This window comes from Mycotypha africana (genome assembly GCF_025528875.1).
Source record: "Mycotypha africana strain NRRL 2978 chromosome Unknown BDF20scaffold_6, whole genome shotgun sequence".
Taxonomy (NCBI): domain Eukaryota; kingdom Fungi; phylum Mucoromycota; class Mucoromycetes; order Mucorales; family Mycotyphaceae; genus Mycotypha; species Mycotypha africana.
This window is the reverse complement of record NW_026515730.1, coordinates 223,409-245,089: the sequence shown is the minus strand read 5'-3', so window position 1 is coordinate 245,089 and position 21,681 is coordinate 223,409. Positions and strand designations below refer to the sequence as shown.

Here is a 21,681-nt window from a genome sequence, read left to right as displayed (position 1 = left end):
GAGATGCTCAGGCCACCTCAGTCTATCTGTTTTCCTTTTTCTACCGTAGAAAAGGCGAGGAAAAAAAAAAAAAAAAAAAAAAAGAAAAGAAAGAAAAAAGATAAAAGAGGACTGAGAGCTCTTTTGACACAAAAAGCGTCATGATTGTGCTTTCATACCAACAAAAATTATGTAATGTATATATGTACTGATAATGATAAAAGACCGTTATCATAAACGATCTATCCTGCTCCACTATTTTTCCGTTTCTTCGATGGGCTGCAAGATTTGCGTGTTGTGCATGTCTTCCTATGCATATTCTTCTTATTCATTAACAAGCGACTTTCAACCATAGTATGATTCATTATAAATCGCTAGTAGCAGGCTATCTAACAAGTAATTCTTGCTTGTATTGCTTTACTTAAAGCATGCTCTGCGGAGTAATGCACATCCTGTTACTATATTTGCACCGTTCTATTTTTAGAGATTTCAGAGAACAAATTTGCCCACTGTAGGGTTGTACAGAGCATACGAAAAGCACATAAAAAAAGCAAGGTTTTCATCCTTCTTTTTGCTTGCATTCTGGAAGAAAAACAGAATCTAGGCCAAAAAAGGGACTCTTCAGAGACACAAAGGTCGTTGTACTACCGGAATCTAGAACATCTGCTGCCATGTCTCCTATCTTCCCCTGTATCTGTATGTAGTCGTAAACAACAAAGATGAAATAAAGGCTTTAGCTCAAAAGGGTGCAATTAGGATGAGGTCAGCCAACCTTAAAAACGAGGGTTCAAAAATGTTGTGAATTCATGCTTCTAGGTGAACCTTATTTAAAAAAAAAGAATGTGTAAAGATCAACCACCTGTCTCAAAAAATTTTGTTGAAACGGTGCATTGTAGGTTGGGCAGTTTTTTTTTTTTTTGTATTCTTTTGAAACACACACAGTCCGGTTAAGCTCATATTAATATCTCTCAAGTGATGAGAAGATAGCCTCGCATACTATCATTGAACGTGGCAGGCAATTGACAATAGTATTTGTTAGCAAGAGGAAAACAGTGATTGTCTAAAATATTAGTCATGGAAAATTTTTTTAAAATGATGGATGGTGTTGTGTGTTGTGAGTGTCTAGAATTTTTGATCGATAGCACTTTTTTTTTTTTTTTTTTTTTTTTTTTTCTCGCTTGGCTTTGTGTTGTTGCCAAGCAACCGTCTGTGATTCTAGATCTCTCCATCCATTGCATGATAAATAAAGTATATTATGTATTTTATCAAGCATTTAATAGTTGTGCAAAAGATGCATTTCGACAGTATCAACTTTTGCCCCTTAAAAATGGCATAATTTTATTCCATTCTACCCAATTTTTGGCATGCATCCATTTTTGTCTTTCATCATTTTTTTTTCATATCAAAAGGAAAAGAATGGGTGATCTTTTTTTTTTTGCATATTTTGCAGCGGCGTTTTCTTTGATGTGCCAATAAGGGTCCAATCAAACGATGCAAAAGGGGCAATTTCTGCATTATGATTTGATGGTTACACTTTTTTAACAACAGCTATTATTTCCTTAAAAGAAAAATCTATCAAATCTTTTTTTTTTTTTTTCTTGACAATATAAATACAATAGGGTTTCCCTTTCAAGATCCACATCTCCTACAACTATTGTTGGAAAACTTTACACTTCTTTTATCTTTCTTTGTATACTATTCTTCTTGAATAAGGGACGGACAAGCCACACGCTTTTCTAGCAGTCTATTTATTTGTACGATAGCAGCTATTTTGCTTATTTACCTTTCCCTTCACACGCACACATACGCACACAGACACACACACACACATACATCACATCACATCACATCACATCACAACATAGACAAAAACCAATGTCACTGGCAGATCCAACTACGATCAACGAAAAAAGAATCTCCCGTAAATTAACTGTCAACCTTAATCAACATTCAGTCAATGTACGCCCCGTTATTAAAGGTAAAAAAAAGAATCATTGATCTCACTTTGCCATTGATAAATTAAATTCCGGATCAGTGAAATTGACAGAAAATTTTTTTACATCATTAGGTGCCTTTAAAGAAGCTTCCAATACATTAACCGAAGCCTATATGAACGATTCCATTATGGGATGGTGCTTCCGCGGTTTGGAAAAAAGCAAGCATGAAGACTTTTTGTATACCCTCTTCAAAAATATGATCAATTCAGCATCCCTTCAAAGTCGTGACTTTGCCCTTCAAGTGGAAGGTTGTAAGGGTGTTCTGATATGGACCAACAATCCCAATGGCTGTCCCTGGCCTCGTGTGATCAGCGCTGCTAAATTAGCTCGTTTCATTGGTTATGCAGCAGCCGTACGCGCCATCGTGAAAGTGGCTCCTTCCTGTGAAAAGATGAGACGTAAAGTCATGGCAGCCTATCCAAAGTTCATCACCATTGGTTATGTGGGTGTATTGCCGCATGAACAACACAAGGGCTACGGTACCGCCCTTGTCAATCAAGTGTTGACCAAGGCAGATGAAGCAAAATACCCCGTTTACGTCGAAGCATCTGATCCTGCCAGTGTTCAATTCTTTGAAAGCTTTGGCTTCAAGGTGCAAGCCACTGTCTTTATTGCGAACCGTGAAGAATTACCCGTTGCATTGATGGTGCGTCTGCCGCCTATTGCAGGAGAGCCTGAACGTCTTCGTATTCGTCCTGGAAGACGTGACTCTGATAACTCTCTGTAGTATAACATGAGACACATTTTATTATTTGTATTCATACTGTCTCTCTCTCTCCCCTAGTTCACTTTACTTTTTAACTATTACTTTTATATTCATTTTTTCTTCCTTTGTACATATTCCCGTCAATGACCCTTTTATTTCCCTACTTTTATATTTTTGTCACCCTTTTTTTTTTTGTATTTTTCTGCATACACACTATAGGACAATGATTATAATAAATGTACTTTTTAACCCTTCATTTTATTGTACATTTTTGAGAAGCTGTTAGTCATTGACGGTAGGCATTGTTCTTTATTGGCTGTCAAGTTTGAATTGGTAGCACATGATGATAGGTAGGGGGCACACATTCTCTTTCAAAGAGAATGACTGTTGTTTTTTCAATTCACTTTGACAATGACCTTCGACTCACAACTAAAAAAATAAAATGCATTCAACATCTTATACTAGCTTGAGCAGTCATCTTTATAAAGAGAAAAAGAAAAGTGATGACAAAAAAATCTTGAAAGAAGTGCTTCCTTATGAGCAAATGCCCATCGTGAAGGAAGAATTTGTCACCTATCCTATATCTCGATCTATGTATTTGTTAAATGATTCTGTGCAGGGTTTTTGTTTTGGGCCATTCCCACTGCGCCATTAGATGTTCCATTTTGATCAAAAAAGCTAATGTCGGATCCATTGTTTCGTGGTGCCTAGCCTTTTCTAATCCTTACCTGAAAGTAAAGACGATAGGTAAACTGCAGGATGGAGTATATCTAGATTTCACTGATTAGGTCCGGAAAAGGAAACGTGTTTAAAGTAATAGAAATATCTGAGGTTGAATTGTGAACCGTGCAGATGGCTAAAATATGGAAGCACTCTAAAATGCTTCAGGTCTCTCTCTCTTTTATGCCGCGAATACACCCAGAAGACTCTTTTTCTTTTTTTTTTTTTAGAAATCAGCCAGTTTATTAAGTTACCAATCTAGATTTCTACTACTTTTGCACCCGCCATTATTTTCACAATGAGGTCCAGAACGAGTCATTTTGTTCAAAGGACAGGCATTCAAGGTGGCCCAACCGCCACCACCAGCACCTCGTCCCTCTTTCTCTAAAGCAAACTCCCAATAATGGATGGCACACATCAACACCGGTCCAATCTCTGGAGGATACTCGTGCTCACTGACCTTTCCGTGCAAAGAAAGATCGGCTCCTGCATGAGGGCAATATCGATCGGCTGAATATTGTTGACCTGTAGAAAGGGTAACGATGATGCGATCTTTGTCATTAGGATCGATGGCAATCTTGGTTTCCTTTTCTTCCCCTTCTTCTTCAAATGTAAAGGAATAATCCTCGATTTTTTCATCCTTGGATGTTACTGTTGTTGTTGTTTCAGTCTTTTTGTCAGTATTCGTATCGCCGCTGCTATTGCTACTGCTTACATCTGCCTTCTTATCAAGGGGCGCTCCTGTTCCGTTGAGTCTTTCTTTATCCTTATCATCATCATCATCATCATCATTATCGTTAACTGCAGTCACTTTTCGGTATTTTATTGTGGGTTCAAACATTACTCAAAGTGAAGGAAAGAGGGAAAGACACTGGGGAAACTTTTTTTTGTTCTGTTGCACTCAGATCCAAAGATCCAGGGCCAAATTGAATTTTATATCAGAGATTCCCATTATGTAATCTATGACGATATTCCTCTTGAAAATCATGACAATACAAACGAACACTCCCCTTCCATTCATGATGGATAGCTTCATAGTAGGGTCAACCCATAGTATGTACAAAAAAATATATTACAGCTTTAATAGGATGAATCAAAAAGAAACAAGAAAAAAAAAAAAAAGAGAAAGTCATTCACGTATTACGAGGTATAATAAGGATCTTCAATGCGACGATAACATGCTAAAAACTTGTCTCCCTTGTTTCTTTCCACCTTTTTACCTTCTTCTGTTGCTGTGCGAACGTGAGGGACTACAGGATCCTTTTCCTATGAAAGCAGAGCATCAACAACCAATGAAAAAAAAAAAAAAAAAAAGAAAAAGAAAAATGAGCCTCCGAGTCTGATCCAGCCAGCTTTTTGCAAGTTTTTCTTCTACTTACACATTCATCATCTGATATTCTCTCAAACAAAGGGTGCTCATCCAGATGCTTCACCATCCACAAATGTAAATCCTTGACATCTGTAATGGTGTACAAAATACCTCCCACTCTTAAAGCATAGGCATATTCAGCCAACAAGGTGGGACTGATAATTCTCGCCTTGTGTTTTCTTTGTTTGAAATGAGGATCAGGAAACAAAAAGAAGACTTTGGATAACTGACCCTTTTCGAAAAAGTTGGGCAAGAACTTCATGGCGTTCATACGCATAATGGACACGTTCTGATACTCGCCAGGTCGTTGCACACGAAGTGCTTTGATTCTCTCGTAGACATAGTCTTCCACTTTTGTGCGAATTTCCATACCCATCATGAGCGTATCAGGGAAAAGAGGAGCAAGCGCGATCAATAAACCACCATATCCGCAACCTATATCTGCAAATTCAACTTTTTTCACTGGTTGTCCTTCCTTTGCAGGAAAGTATTGAGGATAATGGCGTGTCCAATCCATCAGTTCTGGTTTGGCAGGACTACATTGAACGTTGAGTGGTGGTCATTACAAAAAAACAGGGTCAGGAATAAGTATCGACACAGTTGTCCAATAAAGAGTTACTTTACTATTCCAAATTATGATCAGAGAAAGGGTTTGCATGAGCACGTTGACGATAGAAACGTTTCTATCCATGTGGGGGAAAAAACAAAAGGAGGAATGAGTATTCTATCAAGGTCCATGAGGGCGATCGGGAATAGGTACTCTGGGTAATTTTGCTTCTGTTTCGGACATGATGTGGACGGTTGGGATGGGAGAGAGAGAGAGAGAAAGAAAGAGAGAAACCACTGCTTTGATGCATTTTTGGGGGCACAGAAAAGAGCTTCTGCTTTAATTTTGTGGGTGGCTTGACCAAATCTCTATCGTGACTTTTGAGCGATCCGTGGGGTCGCTTCAATGGATCTGCTTTTAAACCCAAACAGTGGGTTTTCAAAAGGCTGTGGTGATTCCATGGACAAAAGTGCTTCATGGTGAATTCATGATAGGTGAAATAATAACGTGCGCATCTTTGATTCCCTTTACTTTATCCACTGTAGCTCATGTGGGTCCTATTTGGATGACGTCGTAACCCGTCCAACAGAAAGACAGAGCATGCTTGCAAAGGGACAGATACGTACACATAGTATGATAAACTGATCTACCATTAGCATTCCATTATCAGCATCCCTATTCTTCAGTCAAGCGTAAGACTTACAGTTGCTGCAACAAAACACAGAAAGGAAATCGAGTCAAGTGCATTGTCAGCCTTTCTGTCTTTTTCTTTTTTTGCATGAATAGGATGATGAGTTGCGCAACTCTGGCGGCTTTAAGCACTATGCTGACTTTTATCTGGTTCTTTCTTGAACTGAATAATAGTCAATCTAAACTATAGTAAAAAGTAAAGGAATCAAGGATACGTGTCATTATTTGTTTGTTGACTGATGAGGCGTCGTCAATTCTCGCCAATCATTTTTTTTTTTTATTCCACGACGACATCAGGTAAAAAGAATTAAAAAAAAGAGGGGAAGCTCAAGTTACGTTTTTCTCTCTTTTCCCTTTCCCTTTTCCTTTTCTTTTTTTTCTTACAAGAAACACAACGCATTTTTCTATGACTCATGGATCAATAGTAGACTCTCCAACGTCTTTTGCAGCGATTCTGTTCCCCGGGGGTCCTATGGTGAACTCCCTTTTGGCCACATCCTACATCTCCATCATACCCAATTTACTACTTTATTTCGTGCCACCCGATATCAAATCAACGACACTCAGCACGTTGGTCCATTTTGCTGTTGGTAAAAAAGGAGCTTAATTAAAAAAAAAAAGGGATCGTAATGCCCCGTTTAACCAATGTCAGCAAACCATTTTCTTCTTTTGTAGGAAGTCTATTGGGTGATGTCTTTTTACACTTATTACCTCATGCTTTTAGTGAACCATCGCATCTTTCTCATCACGATAGGCATCTGCATGGAAACGAGCAACAGAGAAACGTTATTATCGGTCTAGGTGTCTTTGCTGGCCTATTTCTTTTTTATGCTACGGATAAAGTGATGAGAGAATGGTTCGAACGGGAAGGTCACCATCACCATCACCATCACGACCCCTCCCATCCAGCTCCATTGCCTTCTCTTGATAAGCCACGTCCTAAGGAATCGAAAGAGCATATTGTACAGCAGATTGCCATCAGTGATTCAGGAGGAAAAATGGAGACACCCCACACGACGCTTCAACAACGAAAGCCGAAATCAAGCAATGAAAAAGAACGAGCTCACGTAGATCAGCCTCTGACGGCACAAGAAGTGAACCACAACCATCCAACAGGAGAGAAGGAGGTTCGTGCCAGCACTTACTTGAATTTATTAGCCGACTTTACACACAACTTGACCGACGGAATAGCCATGGCTGCCTCCTTTTACACATCACCTGCAATTGGCGTTACAACTGCTATTGCCGTCTTTTTTCACGAAATTCCTCACGAAATTAGTGATTATGCTATCTTAGTACAGTCTGGTTTCAGCAAAAAAAGCGCCATGATGGCACAGTTTACCACTGCCGTGGGTGCTTATCTCGGAACATTCATAGGTATCTGTCTAGAGGAATTCATAACAACGACACCCACCGTCGGAACGAAAGAACACCACGACCATCACCACCACGACCATCACCACCATGCCAGTATGTTAGGAATCAAAGGCATGAGCTGGAATGACCTCGTTATACCTCTCACCGCAGGCGGATTTTTGTATATTGCCACTGTGAATGTGATACCCGAATTGCTTCGAAAAAGTAACAGTAAGAACGTACAGGAGGGCAGTCAATTACACTTGAGGGAATTGCTAGCCATGGTATTTGGCGTAGTCCTCATGGCTGTCATGGCTTGGAATGAAACACATACCCATTGATCTTGCTATGTCAATAGAAAATAAAATAATCATTCCTGCTTACCCCCTTATTACTATTACGCACATCCCATCGGTCCCGTTCTAATAAAAACAAAAAAGTATTGCATAAACAACACCGTTTCCCCGTGTAACAAAATAGTTATCAGATCACTCTTTGTCGGCTCATTTTTAAACATTCGGGGTCGCGGGGTTTAAATAAAATCCGGGCGGCGGATTGCAGCGTGGAGAGGGGAGATTTGGGGAGGAGAAGGACCAACAACTGTGCACTATATCGTACTATGGAGGGCAGGCAGAGTATGGGATCCTTCTTTTAGTTATTGATAATCATGGTGCGTATCAACCACATTTAAGCAAAAGATGCGAATGAAATCACTTTGTTGACGTAAAGAGAAAGGATAAGAGGATGGATGCAACAGATGAATGGATTAAACATGGATGCAAATTGGACAAAAGCCAACATAGAAATCATTGATCAATCCAAGTTGAAGTGGGATGCATGTGTTAAGCCATTCATATCTCGCAATGGAGTAAACAACACTTTACATTCATTCAGCAGCACGGTAGAGGGATGGATGGACGATCTATGACATGGATGTGTGGCAGCTTGAACAACATGGATACATTTTTGACGGACTTATTCTATCTGCATAAAGTTGACATTTGGACCCATGTGTGAAACGAACATGACAGCGTTGAACACCATCCTAATCCACAGCCTACATTGACCCACTGATCGTTCATTAGGAAGCAATAATGAAATACAGCCTTACTCGTCGTACTCTTGTTCTTTCCTCTTTATGTTCAGATGTTGAAACAGCATTCGCTAAAAAAAAAAAAAAGCTGGTTATTTTTCAGGAGAAACTAATGTCATGTGCCTTTTTCGTTGATAACATTTAGGCTGACGCTGCTGTCACTATTAGAACTCGCAAGTTCCTCACTAACCGCTTGCTCTCCCGTAAGCAAATGGTCGTTGATGTCATCCACCCCGGCCTTCCCAATGTCTCCAAGGATGAACTCCGTGAAAAGATCGGCAAGATGTACAAGTCTGAAAAGGAAGTCGTCTCCGTCTTTGGTCTCAAGACTCAATTCGGTGGTGGAAAGACCACTGGTTTCGCTTTGATTTACGACAACCTTGAAGCCATGAAGAAGTTCGAACCCAAGCACCGTCTTGTCCGTTACGGTATGGCTGAAGCTCCCAAGGGCGGTCGTAAGCAACGTAAGGAAAAGAAGAACCGTGAGAAGAAGTTCCGTGGTGTCAGAAAGTCTAAGAAGCCTAGAAAGGAATAAACATTGGCCAGAGGAGAATCATAATCTAATTATCAGTTTTTGTTGTTGGATTCTCTGTTTGATATTATCTCCAACAATATTAAAATTATAATTAACCACGACACAACTTTTTATTGGCTTTCGACCTTTACAATAACCTTTGATGACTTGTCAGTATCTTTCAGCAGTGGATGTTTGTGGTTTCCATAATTTGTGTACAGTGTCTGAAATTTGATGATGGAGGGGACAGTTGGGCGTGTTGGCATACGGATGAACAATAGTGGTGAGGGGTAGTGTCATGATATGTTTATTGTAGAGGACCTGGTTCCTACACAGTATCGTAAGTTCAGCGAGCGATAACCGCATAGAAAGCACGTTTCCGGTAGTTTACTACTTAACGCGCCACCCGTACCCATCATGAGGAGCTAAACACGCCTATACGTATATCAATGCTTCATTTTATTGAACGAAGCGGTGTTGAACAAGACAAAGGCAAGCGCACTTTCATTGAGCTATGTATAACTTCAGAAATGCTGCATCATTCACTATGCATAGAGTGCAAACAAAGGACCTTTGTAAAGCATTTTTAGCTCATTTGAATGGAAGGATAAAAACCTATTGTTGTCTTGATAATAGACGCATCATGAGGCTGTGTTGCTATAGTAGTTAATACACACGTCAAGAATTAAAACGATTGAAAAGATAATGAAGAATAGGACCATTCTCGTAACTGACTCGAATTGAAGTCATTTTTAATAATATTCAATTGACAAGCTTTTTAACACAACATGACAGATGCTGCATTGTTGGCACTATTACAATAAGTTGTGGTAGCTGTCTGTATTATGGATTGCCAGAACAATGCCAGGTCGTTTGGTCAAACCTGCCCAAGTGGATGTAACAGTTTTGATTATTGGATATGTCTTTAACAGTATCAAGGAATGCAGTGCAGTGTCGTCTGAACTGCATGGTCATCAGTTTCGTACTGCTCTATAACTTGGTTTGTTTTTCAGCTTGCTTATCAATTATGAAAGATGCTTTGAATTTTCCCGCTCCGATTTGTCATTTTGAAGCTACCAGAAGGTTCGATAAGAGTAGGTGGATGTAAGTCATATTACAGATTGAAAACACTCTGGTGGGATGGAAGCTTTTGACTAAGCTTGTCTACAATAGTGAGTGAGTTATATTTGGATGGGAGCGCTGGTAATGGTGCAGTATCATCAAAGGATCTATATTTCTACCTGGGTTTGATTCAACTGAACTGATTTCTTTAACTAAGCGTAAAGGAAGCAGTTCCAGAGGTCGACAATATGTCAATTGTTAAAGTAGTATATTTAAACAACTCCATCGATGTCCATCGATGTCGATAGGTGTCTATTTGATGCTAAGTTCATGCATTCAACTTTTTTCGTGACTTTTTTTTTTGCACTTTACCTTTTGGGTTGGGTTGTAAAAGAAAAAAGAAATAAAAAAATTATTTCAAATGGAAACAGTTCCTTCTCTTCTCTTCTTCCTTTAATTACTCCACACATTTGATAGTAGAGCTCAGTATAATGTCTGCATCAGATCCCATTTTTGTCGACCTCAGCGAAACTAAGCCCGCTGAAATTGAGAGCTTATGCATGAAATGTCACGAAACTGTAGGTGAACCTGCCATTTTTTTTTTTACCTTACTGCCTGTCAAACCTTATATTAAATATTCTTCCGTAACATTGAAAAGGGTACTACCAGAATCTTACTCTCCAAGATTCCTCACTTCAAGTATGGTTTTTTTCCTTCTAACTAATGCAACATCATAAAGTCTTGATCAAAAACTTACCCATCTATTTGAAAATAGGGAAATCATTATTATGGCTTTTGAATGTCCTCATTGTGGTTTCCGTAACAACGAACTCCAAAGTGCTGGCGCTTTCAACGAAAGAGGCCATACTATTACCTTAGCTGTCAAGGGTAAAGATGTAAGTTATCGCAGCAGGATAGATCATATTCTTTGCGGAAACGTTAGAGACCATTCCATCATCTTATATTCTTATTCCATCTTTTTATCAGGATTTAAATCGTCAATTAGTTAAATCTGATTATTGTTCTGTCAAGTTTGTTGAATTGGATATGGAAATCCCTGCCAACAGAGACCGTGGTTTGTTAACGACTGTAGAAGGATTAATTGATAATGCCATTGATGATTTGGCTGCCGGTCAACCTGTCCGTAAACACACAGACGAAGCTATTTATGAAAAAATTGAGCAAATTATTGCTATTTTGAAAAGCTACCAACAAGGTGAACCCTTCACTCTGCTTCTTGATGATCCTTCTGGCAACTCCTATGCTGAAAACAAGTGTTTGCCTCATGCCGACCCTCAACTCAAATTAAGATGGTATACACGTACACCTGAACAACAAGCCTTATTAGGTCTCCAACCCGGTCATGATCAAACACCCGCTGAAGCTGCTGCCACTGAAGCAGCCGAACGTCTCAGCCATCGTGCACCCACTGCTTCCGAGATGGTGAACGACCAGGGCATTCCTGAAGTCATGTCTTTCCCTGCAAACTGCCCCTCTTGCCATGCTCCTTGCGCCACCAACATGCATGTCATGAGCATTCCTCATTTCAAAGAAGTGGTCATCATGGCTACCAACTGTGATAAATGTGGTTACAAGAGCAACGAAGTGAAGGCTGGCGGTGCTATTTCTGAAAAAGGCAGACGCATCACTTTGAATATGACGGATGCTGAGGACTTGTCGAGAGATATCCTCAAATCCGAAACTTGCGGTTTGAGCATTCCTGAAATTGATTTGGAATTGACGCCCGGTACATTGGGTGGTCGTTTTACCACTGTGGAAGGTTTATTGAGACAAGTGCATGATGAACTCAGAGAACGTGCTTTCACCGAAGGCGATTCTGCCACCAAAGACAGCAAAGACAAGTGGGGTACTTTCTTGAGCAATTTGACAGCTGTTGCTGATGGTCAAAAGTTCCCTGTGACACTTATTGTCGACGATCCTTTGGCCAACTCTTATTTGCAGAACCTTTATGCCCCTGATCCAGATCCAGAAATGACGATCGAGGAATACGATCGTAGCTGGGAAGTGAATGAAGATCTGGGTTTGAACGATATGAAAGTAGACAATTACGAGAACGATACTGCTGCTGCTTCTTCGACCGATGTAACTGATAATAAGGAAGAAAGCACCTGACTAACTGATAGCAAACGTAGACGACTAAACTAATTTTGTTGGGCATAGAATCTGAATGATGTATGATCACTCAAGACAAGGTTATCTATCAATTATTGGAAGTGATACCCCCTCCCCCTCACATAAAGGACAGCAAATAATTGATCACAGAATAAATCTGTTTTACGTACTGTACATTTACTTCTGGCGTCTATTGAATAAAGCATTCACTTTTTTTTTCATTTCTGCATGCGAGCCGTGTCACTCTACTAAAATAGGGTATTATTTGAATGAATAAATGATACAATCTAGAGCCTTAAAAGAAATGATCACATAATTGTACGCGTTGCGCGCGTCGTGGAATTCCGTTGTTAAACCCCGTTTCGATCAAAGGCTGGTTTTGCCTTTTTTTTTTTTCGGTTGTTGTTTTTTGGTCCCTTTTTTATACGCGACCAACAACTTTTCACTTTTCGCGAAACGCTCCCAAAATAAATAGAAAAGGCAACATGGGTAGACTTGTATGTATCGAAGTAGAAGACTTCAAGTCTTATAAAGGCAAACAAACTATCGGCCCTTTTAACGAATTCACCAGTGTCATTGGTCCTAATGGTTCTGGTAAGATTCATAGCGTTCCTTGTAGAATGGTAGCAACGATGTGAACTCACATTGATAACTCCCTTCGATGCATGAATAGGAAAATCCAACCTGATGGACGCCATTTCGTTTGTTCTTGGTGTCCATTCCAGTCATCTACGTTCACAAAATTTAAAAGACATGATTTATCGATCAGAAGCTATGAGAACTGAAGAAGACGACAATAATGCTGGTTCCAGTTCCAGAAACCGACGTGCAGCTAGAACTGCTTCTGTTACAGCTGTTTATGAAGATGATAATGGCCGACAAGTTCGTTTTAAGCGTAGTATCAACCAGAGTGGACATTCAGACTATAGCATTGATAATAAAGTGGTGCCTTATTCCGACTACAATACTGCCCTTGAAAGAAGAAATATTCTTGTAAAAGCAAAGAATTTTCTAGTATTTCAAGGTGATGTTGAATTAGTGGCCAGTCAAGATCCCAAGGACTTGACACGCTTGATAGAACAGATTAGTGGGTAAATGTCTGAAGCAAAAAGCTGCAAACATAGCATTTTCGTTTATCAAATTTACTTAGAATGACAACTCCTACAAAATTAGATCTTGGGAATTTAAGGATAGCTATGAGGAAATGAAACAAAAAATGGAGGAAGCAATTGAAAATAGTGGCCATGCTATGAATAAGAAACGTCAAATGGCATCTGAAATCAAACAATATGAAGAACAAAAGGCCGAAGCGGAAAGATTTGAAAAGCTTATTGCCGATAGACGTAGCCTTGTAGTTCAATATTTGCTCTGGAAACTGTATCATATTGATGAGAAGGCAAAGAATTTAGAAAATCAAAGTCATACAAAAAATTCGAACAGAGATGATCTTCAATTTGAAGTCGAAGGACTGGAAAACAGCTTCAGAAAGGCGAGAGAGGATAAAGCCTTGATTCACAGAGAGAAAATCAAATGTGAACTTCATATACGTAAGATCAACAGAGAATTGGATGATCAGGTAAACAACAATTGCTTTTGATTGCTCGACTACATTAGCTTTTAAATTCTCATCCTGTGATATTCTGTAGCTTCCTACATCCATCAACTATCGAGAAAAAATATCCCAGTTGGAGAAAAAAATCAAACAAACGGAACAAAGTATCGAGAGAGTAAAGCGTGACGGTATTGAACAAGAACAAGTCGTTGCATCACTAGACAAAGAAGCACAAATGGTTAAATATGCTGAAGAGGAATTCAATGGTAAGGTGTTCTTTCAGGAAAACATCAATAATGTATCCCAGCTAACATATACACCCATCAGCTTCCGTGCCCAAGATATTATCCAACGGAATAACGCTCACTTCCAGCCAATTGGCAGATTACGAAAAACGAAAGCAGGAAGTAAGTATGAAAGCCTTCGAAGAGCAGCAGATGTTGCAGCAATATCAGCGTCAATACAAGACAGAAAAACAAATACTTGATGATAAGAAAGCAAAGATTGACCGACTTCGTGAGGATGAGACCAGTATGTCAGACAATCTTCGCCAAGCAAACGAAGAAAAAGCAGCCTTCATTACTAATGCTGAGAACATCAATGAGCAATTAAATGTGCGTCAACAAGAGCTTAAACAGCTTGAAGAGGAGCGCATTCGCACTCATCAACGTGAAACTGAATTAAATGAATTACTTCAAGATACACTGAACAAACTGATGGAAGCTAGTGTAACGCAGTCAGAATCAGAAAAAGATACCAAATTTAACGAAAGTGTATCTGTCCTAAAGCAAATTTACCCAGGCGTGCACGGCAAATTAGCTGATCTGTGCCGTCCTAGCCAACGTAAATACGATACAGCAGTAGCTACCGTTTTGGGAAGGAATATGGATGCCATTGTGGTAGATGATGAGCAAACGGCTGCTGACTGCATCCAATATATGAGAGAACAGCATATCGGCACAGCTACATTCTTGCCTATCAACTCACTATCCGTACCACCCATTGTTGACCGTTATCGCAATATTGCTCGAGGGGCTCGCATGGCCTACGATGTCATCAAGTTTGATAAACAATACGAAACTGTAATTCAATACGCTACAGGCAGCACTTTAATTTGTGATAATCTGAACATTGCCAAGCAGATTTGCTTTGAAATGAATGAAAATGTTAGAGCAGTAACATTGAATGGTGCTGTTATTCACCAAAATGGTCTCATGACAGGTGGTCAAAGCAGTACCCAAACGACTAAAAGATGGCAACAAAGCGAAATTCAAGGTAAACTTTATTGATGACTGAAGAAATCCAAATAAGTCGCTCAACCCCTCCTTTTTTGTCATTGATAATTATAGAATTAACGCTTGCAAGAGATAAATACTTGGCCGAATTGAACCATATCAGCAGAAACAAACGTTTAGGCAGTGCCGAAGATTCTGCTAGAAATGATTGCTTTAACTTGTCAAATCAATTACAATTTTTCAAAGATGAACTGGTAAAATTGGCAAGCCAACTCTATTTTTCGTTGATTGCCATGTGTATATGCTTACGGCCCTTGTCGTTTGATATTTTAGACTACTCTCGATAAAAGAATTCAAGGCTATGAAAGTAGTTTGGAAGATATTCGAAAGAAGTCATCGGGCTCTTACAGACCTTATGAAGAATCCAAGACTGCCTTGGAAGAATTGGATAACAAGATTAAAAAAGTCGAAGCGCAAATTGCTCAAGTAGAAGACTATGTATTTGAAGATTTCTGTATGCAGATCAACGTTGCTAATATTCGTGAGTACGAAGCTATGCAGTACGGTGTGTCTGATGAAGTTACTGAACGCCGTGCTCAATTCGCTGCACAAAAATCACGTTTGGAAACTCAACTCGCATTCGAGCAAGATCAATTGGGTGAATTAATTGAACGCTTACGAAAATTGGAAAGTATGTTGAAGAACGATACAACGGCTAAAGTCAAATTGGAAAATGATTTGGCCGGTATGGCAGGGAAAACAGAGACTCTCAATAATCAACTCGTTACATATCAAAATGAACTGCAGAAGCAAATCCAGCTGGAAGAGTCAAAACAAACAGAAATCAATGAAATCGCTCGTGCTCTGGAAGCCAAGGGTAAAGATGTCGATGAAATCTTGCGAGAGTGTCGAGCGGTTGAGAGTGAAATCGATAAGATTCGTGCGGAACGCGTGGCTATATTCAGAAAATGCAAGCTAGAAGGCATTGAATTACCTTTAAGCCGTGGCACTATGGACGATATCATTATTGAAGATACCAGAACCAGCGGCGCACCTTCTCTTGGTGCCGATACAGATATGACTGATTCAACATCTGTTTCAGAGGCATCATCAGTGGCAGGAGATAGTGTGTCAGGCGAAGACAGTAGTAGTATGGACCTTGATGGACCATCGCAACTATCCATCCATTCAACGGATTGGGAGGTTGAAGTTGACTACTCACAAGTGGGTGAAGTGCAAAGAAATAACGATACACCTGCTATGGATCGAGAATTCCAAGACGAAATCAAAAAGTATACTAACGAAATTGAACAAATGGCACCCAATATGAAGGCTATTGATCGATTGGAAGGTGTAACTGAAAGAATGAGAGTTGTAGAACAGGAATTCAACAGTGCCAGACAAACCGCTAAACGAGCACGAGAACAATTCAACGCAATTAAACAGCAAAGGTAATTCATGAGATACATAGGAGGTGGGTTTGAATGCTATACTTATTTGATTTGTTTAAATCCTTTTAGATATTCCAAGTTCTATGATGCCTTCAGCCATATATCAGAAAAAATTGATACAGTGTATAAGGATCTCACGAAAAGTACGCCACATCCTATGGGTGGTACAGCCTACTTGACAGCGGAAGACACTGATGAACCGTATCTTCAAGGCATCAAATATCACGCCATGCCGCCTATGAAGCGATTTAGAGACATGGAGCAACTTTCTGGCGGCGAAAAGAGTGTAGCAGCACTTGCTTTACTATTTGCTATTCATAGCTATCAACCTTCTCCCTTCTTCGTGTTGGATGAAGTCGATGCTGCACTAGATAACAACAATGTAGCAACTGTTGCTAATTATATCCGAGCAAATGCAAATGCGGCTTTCCAATTTATCGTCATATCGCTGAAGCATACATTATATGAAAAGGCAAAGAGTTTAGTGGGTATTTACCGTGATCAAGAGGTAAATTCTAGTAAAACGATGACTTTAAATGTAAGTATAGCTTGTAACAACAACAAATAAAAGTAGTCTGTTGCAGTGACACTTCGAACTGACCTTTCCGCTTTTTCTCTTATAACAGTTGGATCAATATTCGGACGCTTCAAACGGGTCTTCCATTATGTAGCATTTTTTTACTCAATCATATTCAGGCACCATTTTCCCTACGTGTATGAATTTAATGTCAGTTATTAAAATGTCTTTATTTAGAAGTCGATGTTTATTCCGTTTGTTGCATGCATTTCAACCTTTTTGTCACTGTCAAAGAATGACTAATTTCTGATAAACAGATATTGCATGGATGCTTTATGAAGACTTCCTACGTAGACAGTTTATTTTATAGTTACTGCTGACAACCTGTATATCTGATATTGATTGAATTAAAATTGTGTAACAGCCTTTCCTAAGTGAGCAATCTCGTTTTATCCCAGATCAAATTGCATGCTCATTGCATCTTCAAATCCAGCAAGAAGGCTGTTTGAATTGAAAAGAACCATTTGGTCTTCGATAATATTGTACATTTTTTTCCTTTTCTTTCCTTCGCTTTCCTTTGAATTTCACAATTGACATGGCAGCAACGACCCAACAAGTAAATCCCAGATCATCTTAATGAGGAAAGCTGGAAATGTTATAGTAGACTAAACTTCCATATTATTGATGGTATAGTTTACACCTTTGAATGCTTATGTCGGCTTTGACACTATCACTCAGCAAATTGAGAAGAAGTCTCTCAAAAGAGGCTTTCAGCTCAATGTGATGGTGGTTGGTAAATAATAAAGGAAGCTCTGCTGTAATGATCAATCTAACGTACTAAAGAATGCCTATCTGTAAAATGATTTACTATAGGTCAAACCGGTTTGGGAAAATCAACGCTTGTCAATACTTTATTTGCATCGCATCTTATAGATAGCAAAGGGCGTAAATCAGCAGAACAGTATCAAAAACGTCAAACGACCAAGATCGAATCCGTCTCTCACAGTAAGTGTCGGTTTAAAAACTAGATCAGATAACTTTTGTAGTCGTTGAAATGGGTTTATCGCTAATATGCTTACTTCTTCATCCCTGGAATGATATCGTGAACTAGATATTGAAGAAAATGGCGTTCGTCTAAGATTAAACATCATTGACACACCAGGTTACGGCGACCAGATCAATAACGATGACTGGTAAAATTTTAAAAAGCAATTTCAAATATGTTGTCAACATCGACCTCATGTTTATATTTGGCTTTTCACATTTACAGTTGGGAACCTATTGTTAAATACATTAAAGATCAGCATTCAGCATATTTACGTAAAGAATTAACGGCTCAAAGAGAGAAAACAATTCAAGACAATAGAGTGCACTGTTGTCTTTATTTTATCACCCCCTCTGGCCATTCGTAAGTATTGTACAAATAGGATCCATGCATTCTTCTACTAATAGCCGCCTTGTGTATCTATATACAACGAAAAACAACAACAACAAAAATAGATTGAAACCAATTGATATCATTGTATTGAAGAAGTTGGTGGAAGTTGTGAATGTTATACCCGTTATTGCTAAAGCCGACTCACAAACTCCTGAAGAACGTGCTGCATTCAAACAAAGAGTAAAGCTAAGACTCACAGATACAAAAGCGTGTATTTATACGTATTGCTTACCATTCCGGATTCAAATTGTCAATATGTAGATTAATGAAGAATTAGCAAATAATAATATTCACTTATATCCTTACGACAATGAGGAGGACTATGATGAAGAGGAGCGTGCTTTGAATAAAAGTGTGAGGGTAAGAAACAAATGCGATCCACCAACATCTGGTATAGAGTTTTAGCTGATGCCAATACTTCTTAGGAATTACTCCCTTTTGCTGTAGTAGGATCTGAAAAGCAAGTAGTTGTCGATGGTAAATCTTATATTGGACGTCAAAGCAGATGGGGAACGGTCTTGGTTGAAGATCCGGATCACTGCGAATTTATCCATCTTCGAAATTTCCTGACGAGAACACACTTACAAGATCTGATCGAAACCACCGCCATGATTCATTATGAAACTTTTCGTGCCAACCAACTACTGGCTATCAAGAGCGCTACTACCTCAAGCCCAGCTCCTAGTCATAACAACAACAATTATAGTGAAGTTGCCAATCACAGCAATATCAACAATAGCAGTAACGTTCAATATATCACCACTCGGTCTTCTCCAGTGATGAGTGACTATGCCGCTCCAACTCAAAGCTCGGCAGTGAGTGCTTCAAGCTCTACTGGTATTCCTGCTAAAGTATTTCCTCCTTTTGCTTAAATGCAAAGTTATTGCATAGCCTGAAGACTACCATATTTTATTACTTTATCTCTACTCATTTGATCTTTCTACTACAATTAATAATGCTTGCTTTATAAGCATCTATTTTAAATAAAATTGCGTGTAAAAGTATAAAAAAAGGGGTATTTGTCATTAAGAAAAAAGAAAAAAGAAAAAAGCTTCAATTATGAATTATGTATAGAACTAACTATCATCAATCTGCCACGCATCATCTCTGCTGGCCTTATTCAGCTCAACATCATAATGCCTACGCTTATTGGCAGCACCTCTTTGTACAAAAGGTTTCAATCCTTGGTTGAAATTTTTTAAAACCATCATGCCCAACACTACAGTTGCTAAAACTATGGCAATACCGATCCATACTAAAGAATCATCAAGCAATGGTAGGATTAGATAATTAATCTTTTTCATTATAATAAAATTCTAAGTATCAAACGAGCTGCTTACTGAAAACTATCCAAGTATACCAATTATTGTTCGGCTGAAACGTCTGTTGCAAGACCAGAGCGAAGTGAACGATTACGATTCCTTGAAAAGTAATAAAGATAATCATCCTGCCTATACTTTCTGTGCTTCCTGCTGTTCTAGCAAAATACAGCATTGGAAGCATTAGTATTGTAACAGCCAATTGAACCCAGGTAATCCATTCAGAGCCATTCATTTTTATCGCAAATTGAATCAAATAAAAGATGGACACTAAAAATTCTGTGAATATATCGATTTTCAGAGCGAGCACAAAGAATTGGAAAACTCGATACATCTCTATCCGAGCAATAAATTGAAAATAACGCTGTGTCAGTCTATTTGCAATTGTTTACTTATTCTTCTAATCAGAAAATACATAGTAAGTTGTATACACTACTTTGTATCCTTACGTCGGCACCAATCTTTTTATATATATTCCAACCAAACTGTTTCGACATTTTGAAACTGAGAAATGACATACCGACAGCAAACGCTAAGATGATAACAGATAATGCTATTTCCATTTTCTCTGCATTCACTAAGGGCCAGTAGGCAAAATTCGTCTGTTTCAGGGCATTCAACCATTTATTGCCGTCTACCACTTGCAAAGCGCCCATGATTGCACATAAACAATTTAAAACTGCTAATATGAGGATCTCTGCTGTATTTTGGTACACTGTCTTTTTCCCGCCATGTACAATTAGCAAAATCATATCAATAAATCGATTAACTTGAGCAGTACTTACAGCATCCACAGCCATGCCGAAAAACCATACTTGAAACCCAATAAAGGCTATATTTTCCCATTTTATTCTACCGAGTCTATCTTTAGCCCGTATCGGTATTGTATCTGTATTGGTGGTTGTTGACAGTAGAACATTTGTATCGTAATCTGGTAAAAGATTGGCTTGTTGAGTATTCTCTAAACAAATTGCTGCTTGCAACACTACGATGAATAAACATTGTAGTAATGCCACTGTAATATATGATTTTGACCATCGAGTTTCTGTTATTCGTTTGGTCTTTTTGAAGAAGGATTGCAATAAAAAAAGGGTTACTTAGTATTTAGAAAGTCTTGATTTGTTATGAGTATATACGACATCATATTTTACAATCTTTTTGTAAGTCACCATAGTAAATGTACTAATTTCGTAAACTGGAATAGCTGTTTAATTTGATTGCTCAACTATATCGGTTTTTGTAGTAGTAAAAAAAAAAGAGATATGTAGCAGAAGAACAATGGAAAAAATAAATTTGCAACTGATAATTCTGTGTAGCACTTTTAGAGACACTTTTAATTGTAACAATAGATTGTATCACAAGAACAGATTGCTTTGCCGTTTCAATAATAGTAATTCATTGAAAATTCCTCCCGCCTTATCTTTCACACAACGGAGGGACTTACCAAGTATAAGATACTAAAAGTGGAGCTCAGATGATAAATAATGTAAAATAAACAAAATGAAGTTCAGCTATATATAAGATAGAGACTTTTTAGAAATAGATGAATCAAACGGAAAAAGATTACAAAAGTATTTATAGGAAAAATAGAGTAAGAAAGCAAACTATGTTGTTGAAAGAGTCAACAAAACGTACAATGGAAGATCCATGTTGTTCGCTGCAGAAAAAAAAAAAAAAAAAAGAAAAAAAAAGGATGAGCTATTATTCTAACAACCAAACCAAAATTAACCACTGTGAAGTACATTGCAATGCTTAAAGTGAAGCTAAATGGTACTTTGTATGTTTCGATTATTGTTGGATAAAAGGACCTTCTTTTTGCTTTCGTTGAAATGATGGAAGAATTTCAGAGTTTTCATTGGTGTGATAATCCTGTGATTATTACTGATAGCTTTGTGTTTGATATCGCCCTTTGACCATGTTCACTCACGCATTTTATTCCTTCACCTTGCCAAACCTCCAACAACCCTTATTCGAGTTTCAGTTTCGACGCTTATAGGTCTGAA

At 38.6% G+C, this 21,681-nt stretch overlaps 9 protein-coding genes across 9 annotated transcripts; 6 read left to right on the top strand and 3 right to left on the bottom strand.

Moving 5' to 3' along the window:
- The first annotated feature begins 1,567 nt into the window (after positions 1 to 1,567).
- On the top strand, positions 1,568 to 2,905 carry BDF20DRAFT_872767 (uncharacterized protein). The gene is made up of 2 exons (XM_053081165.1): positions 1,568 to 1,957; positions 2,048 to 2,905. Exons 1-2 carry the CDS (start codon positions 1,855 to 1,857, stop codon positions 2,701 to 2,703), a joined length of 759 nt encoding a protein of 252 aa, XP_052935353.1. The 5' UTR covers positions 1,568 to 1,854; the 3' UTR covers positions 2,704 to 2,905.
- Positions 2,906 to 3,611: 706 nt separating this feature from the next.
- Positions 3,612 to 4,549, bottom strand: BDF20DRAFT_872764 (uncharacterized protein). Its single transcript, XM_053081164.1, has one exon. It carries the CDS (start codon positions 4,241 to 4,243, stop codon positions 3,653 to 3,655), a length of 591 nt encoding a protein of 196 aa, XP_052935352.1. The 5' UTR covers positions 4,244 to 4,549; the 3' UTR covers positions 3,612 to 3,652.
- On the bottom strand, positions 4,503 to 5,705 carry BDF20DRAFT_542005 (guanine-N(7)--methyltransferase). Its single transcript, XM_053075706.1, has 4 exons — positions 5,532 to 5,705; positions 5,396 to 5,454; positions 4,782 to 5,307; positions 4,503 to 4,662 (listed from the first exon to the last, which is right to left on the bottom strand). Exons 1-4 carry the CDS (start codon positions 5,559 to 5,561, stop codon positions 4,543 to 4,545), a joined length of 735 nt encoding a protein of 244 aa, XP_052935351.1. The 5' UTR covers positions 5,562 to 5,705; the 3' UTR covers positions 4,503 to 4,542.
- Positions 5,706 to 6,352: 647 nt separating this feature from the next.
- On the top strand, positions 6,353 to 7,939 carry BDF20DRAFT_975222 (ZIP zinc transporter-domain-containing protein). Its single transcript, XM_053085070.1, has 3 exons — positions 6,353 to 6,598; positions 6,684 to 7,075; positions 7,136 to 7,939. The coding sequence occupies exons 1-3, from the start codon at positions 6,415 to 6,417 to the stop codon at positions 7,703 to 7,705; spliced, it is 1,146 nt and encodes a 381-aa protein (XP_052935350.1). The 5' UTR covers positions 6,353 to 6,414; the 3' UTR covers positions 7,706 to 7,939.
- A 9-nt stretch (positions 7,940 to 7,948) lies between these two features.
- BDF20DRAFT_541810 (40S ribosomal protein S24) lies at positions 7,949 to 9,067 on the top strand. The gene is made up of 2 exons (XM_053075705.1): positions 7,949 to 8,034; positions 8,603 to 9,067. The coding sequence occupies exons 1-2, from the start codon at positions 8,032 to 8,034 to the stop codon at positions 8,990 to 8,992; spliced, it is 393 nt and encodes a 130-aa protein (XP_052935349.1). The 5' UTR covers positions 7,949 to 8,031; the 3' UTR covers positions 8,993 to 9,067.
- A 1,396-nt stretch (positions 9,068 to 10,463) lies between these two features.
- BDF20DRAFT_872753 (ZPR1 zinc-finger domain-containing protein) lies at positions 10,464 to 12,457 on the top strand. The gene is made up of 4 exons (XM_053081163.1): positions 10,464 to 10,611; positions 10,692 to 10,732; positions 10,809 to 10,929; positions 11,021 to 12,457. Exons 1-4 carry the CDS (start codon positions 10,525 to 10,527, stop codon positions 12,164 to 12,166), a joined length of 1,395 nt encoding a protein of 464 aa, XP_052935348.1. The 5' UTR covers positions 10,464 to 10,524; the 3' UTR covers positions 12,167 to 12,457.
- Positions 12,458 to 12,581: 124 nt separating this feature from the next.
- On the top strand, positions 12,582 to 17,500 carry BDF20DRAFT_872750 (RecF/RecN/SMC). The gene is made up of 9 exons (XM_053081162.1): positions 12,582 to 12,760; positions 12,840 to 13,257; positions 13,340 to 13,742; positions 13,813 to 13,984; positions 14,046 to 14,993; positions 15,068 to 15,207; positions 15,287 to 16,404; positions 16,474 to 16,942; positions 17,031 to 17,500. The coding sequence occupies exons 1-9, from the start codon at positions 12,652 to 12,654 to the stop codon at positions 17,073 to 17,075; spliced, it is 3,822 nt and encodes a 1,273-aa protein (XP_052935347.1). The 5' UTR covers positions 12,582 to 12,651; the 3' UTR covers positions 17,076 to 17,500.
- On the top strand, positions 17,479 to 19,324 carry BDF20DRAFT_872749 (septin ring protein). Its single transcript, XM_053081161.1, has 8 exons — positions 17,479 to 17,537; positions 17,615 to 17,714; positions 17,795 to 17,926; positions 18,033 to 18,114; positions 18,192 to 18,329; positions 18,422 to 18,539; positions 18,621 to 18,719; positions 18,785 to 19,324. Exons 1-8 carry the CDS (start codon positions 17,517 to 17,519, stop codon positions 19,229 to 19,231), a joined length of 1,137 nt encoding a protein of 378 aa, XP_052935346.1. The 5' UTR covers positions 17,479 to 17,516; the 3' UTR covers positions 19,232 to 19,324.
- On the bottom strand, positions 19,325 to 20,944 carry BDF20DRAFT_872744 (uncharacterized protein). Its single transcript, XM_053081160.1, has 5 exons — positions 20,830 to 20,944; positions 20,464 to 20,739; positions 20,115 to 20,397; positions 19,700 to 20,014; positions 19,325 to 19,614 (listed from the first exon to the last, which is right to left on the bottom strand). Exons 1-5 carry the CDS (start codon positions 20,848 to 20,850, stop codon positions 19,436 to 19,438), a joined length of 1,074 nt encoding a protein of 357 aa, XP_052935345.1. The 5' UTR covers positions 20,851 to 20,944; the 3' UTR covers positions 19,325 to 19,435.
- Positions 20,945 to 21,681: the final 737 nt, after the last annotated feature.

Excerpts from the sequence above, each read along its gene's own strand:
- BDF20DRAFT_872767 (XM_053081165.1), top strand. The coding sequence starts at position 1,855 with ATGTCACTGGCAGATCCAACTACGATCAACGAAAAAAGAATCTCCCGT. Across the intron at positions 1,958-2,047 it reads TGTACGCCCCGTTATTAAAG|GTGCCTTTAAAGAAGCTTCC; the intron begins GTAAAAAAAAGA and ends TTACATCATTAG.
- BDF20DRAFT_872764 (XM_053081164.1), bottom strand. The coding sequence starts at position 4,243 with ATGTTTGAACCCACAATAAAATACCGAAAAGTGACTGCAGTTAACGAT.
- BDF20DRAFT_542005 (XM_053075706.1), bottom strand. The coding sequence starts at position 5,561 with ATGTCCGAAACAGAAGCAAAATTACCCAGA. Across the intron at positions 5,455-5,531 it reads CAGAAGCAAAATTACCCAGA|AAACGTTTCTATCGTCAACG; the intron begins GTACCTATTCCC and ends CCACATGGATAG. Across the intron at positions 5,308-5,395 it reads TCTGATCATAATTTGGAATA|TCCTGCCAAACCAGAACTGA; the intron begins GTAAAGTAACTC and ends CGTTCAATGTAG.
- BDF20DRAFT_975222 (XM_053085070.1), top strand. The coding sequence starts at position 6,415 with ATGACTCATGGATCAATAGTAGACTCTCCAACGTCTTTTGCAGCGATT. Across the intron at positions 6,599-6,683 it reads GTTGGTCCATTTTGCTGTTG|GAAGTCTATTGGGTGATGTC; the intron begins GTAAAAAAGGAG and ends CTTCTTTTGTAG. Across the intron at positions 7,076-7,135 it reads ATGAAAAAGAACGAGCTCAC|GTTCGTGCCAGCACTTACTT; the intron begins GTAGATCAGCCT and ends GGAGAGAAGGAG.
- BDF20DRAFT_872753 (XM_053081163.1), top strand. The coding sequence starts at position 10,525 with ATGTCTGCATCAGATCCCATTTTTGTCGACCTCAGCGAAACTAAGCCC. Across the intron at positions 10,612-10,691 it reads GCATGAAATGTCACGAAACT|GGTACTACCAGAATCTTACT; the intron begins GTAGGTGAACCT and ends AACATTGAAAAG. Across the intron at positions 10,930-11,020 it reads TAGCTGTCAAGGGTAAAGAT|GATTTAAATCGTCAATTAGT; the intron begins GTAAGTTATCGC and ends TCTTTTTATCAG.
- BDF20DRAFT_872750 (XM_053081162.1), top strand. The coding sequence starts at position 12,652 with ATGGGTAGACTTGTATGTATCGAAGTAGAAGACTTCAAGTCTTATAAA. Across the intron at positions 12,761-12,839 it reads CATTGGTCCTAATGGTTCTG|GAAAATCCAACCTGATGGAC; the intron begins GTAAGATTCATA and ends ATGCATGAATAG. Across the intron at positions 14,994-15,067 it reads GCAACAAAGCGAAATTCAAG|AATTAACGCTTGCAAGAGAT; the intron begins GTAAACTTTATT and ends TGATAATTATAG.
- BDF20DRAFT_872749 (XM_053081161.1), top strand. The coding sequence starts at position 17,517 with ATGGCAGCAACGACCCAACAA. Across the intron at positions 18,115-18,191 it reads CAGATCAATAACGATGACTG|TTGGGAACCTATTGTTAAAT; the intron begins GTAAAATTTTAA and ends TCACATTTACAG. Across the intron at positions 18,540-18,620 it reads GTGCTGCATTCAAACAAAGA|ATTAATGAAGAATTAGCAAA; the intron begins GTAAAGCTAAGA and ends GTCAATATGTAG.
- BDF20DRAFT_872744 (XM_053081160.1), bottom strand. The coding sequence starts at position 20,850 with ATGGTGACTTACAAAAAGATT. Across the intron at positions 20,398-20,463 it reads TCGGCATGGCTGTGGATGCT|ACAGTGTACCAAAATACAGC; the intron begins GTAAGTACTGCT and ends GGCGGGAAAAAG. Across the intron at positions 19,615-19,699 it reads GTATACTTGGATAGTTTTCA|TATGGATCGGTATTGCCATA; the intron begins GTAAGCAGCTCG and ends ATGATTCTTTAG.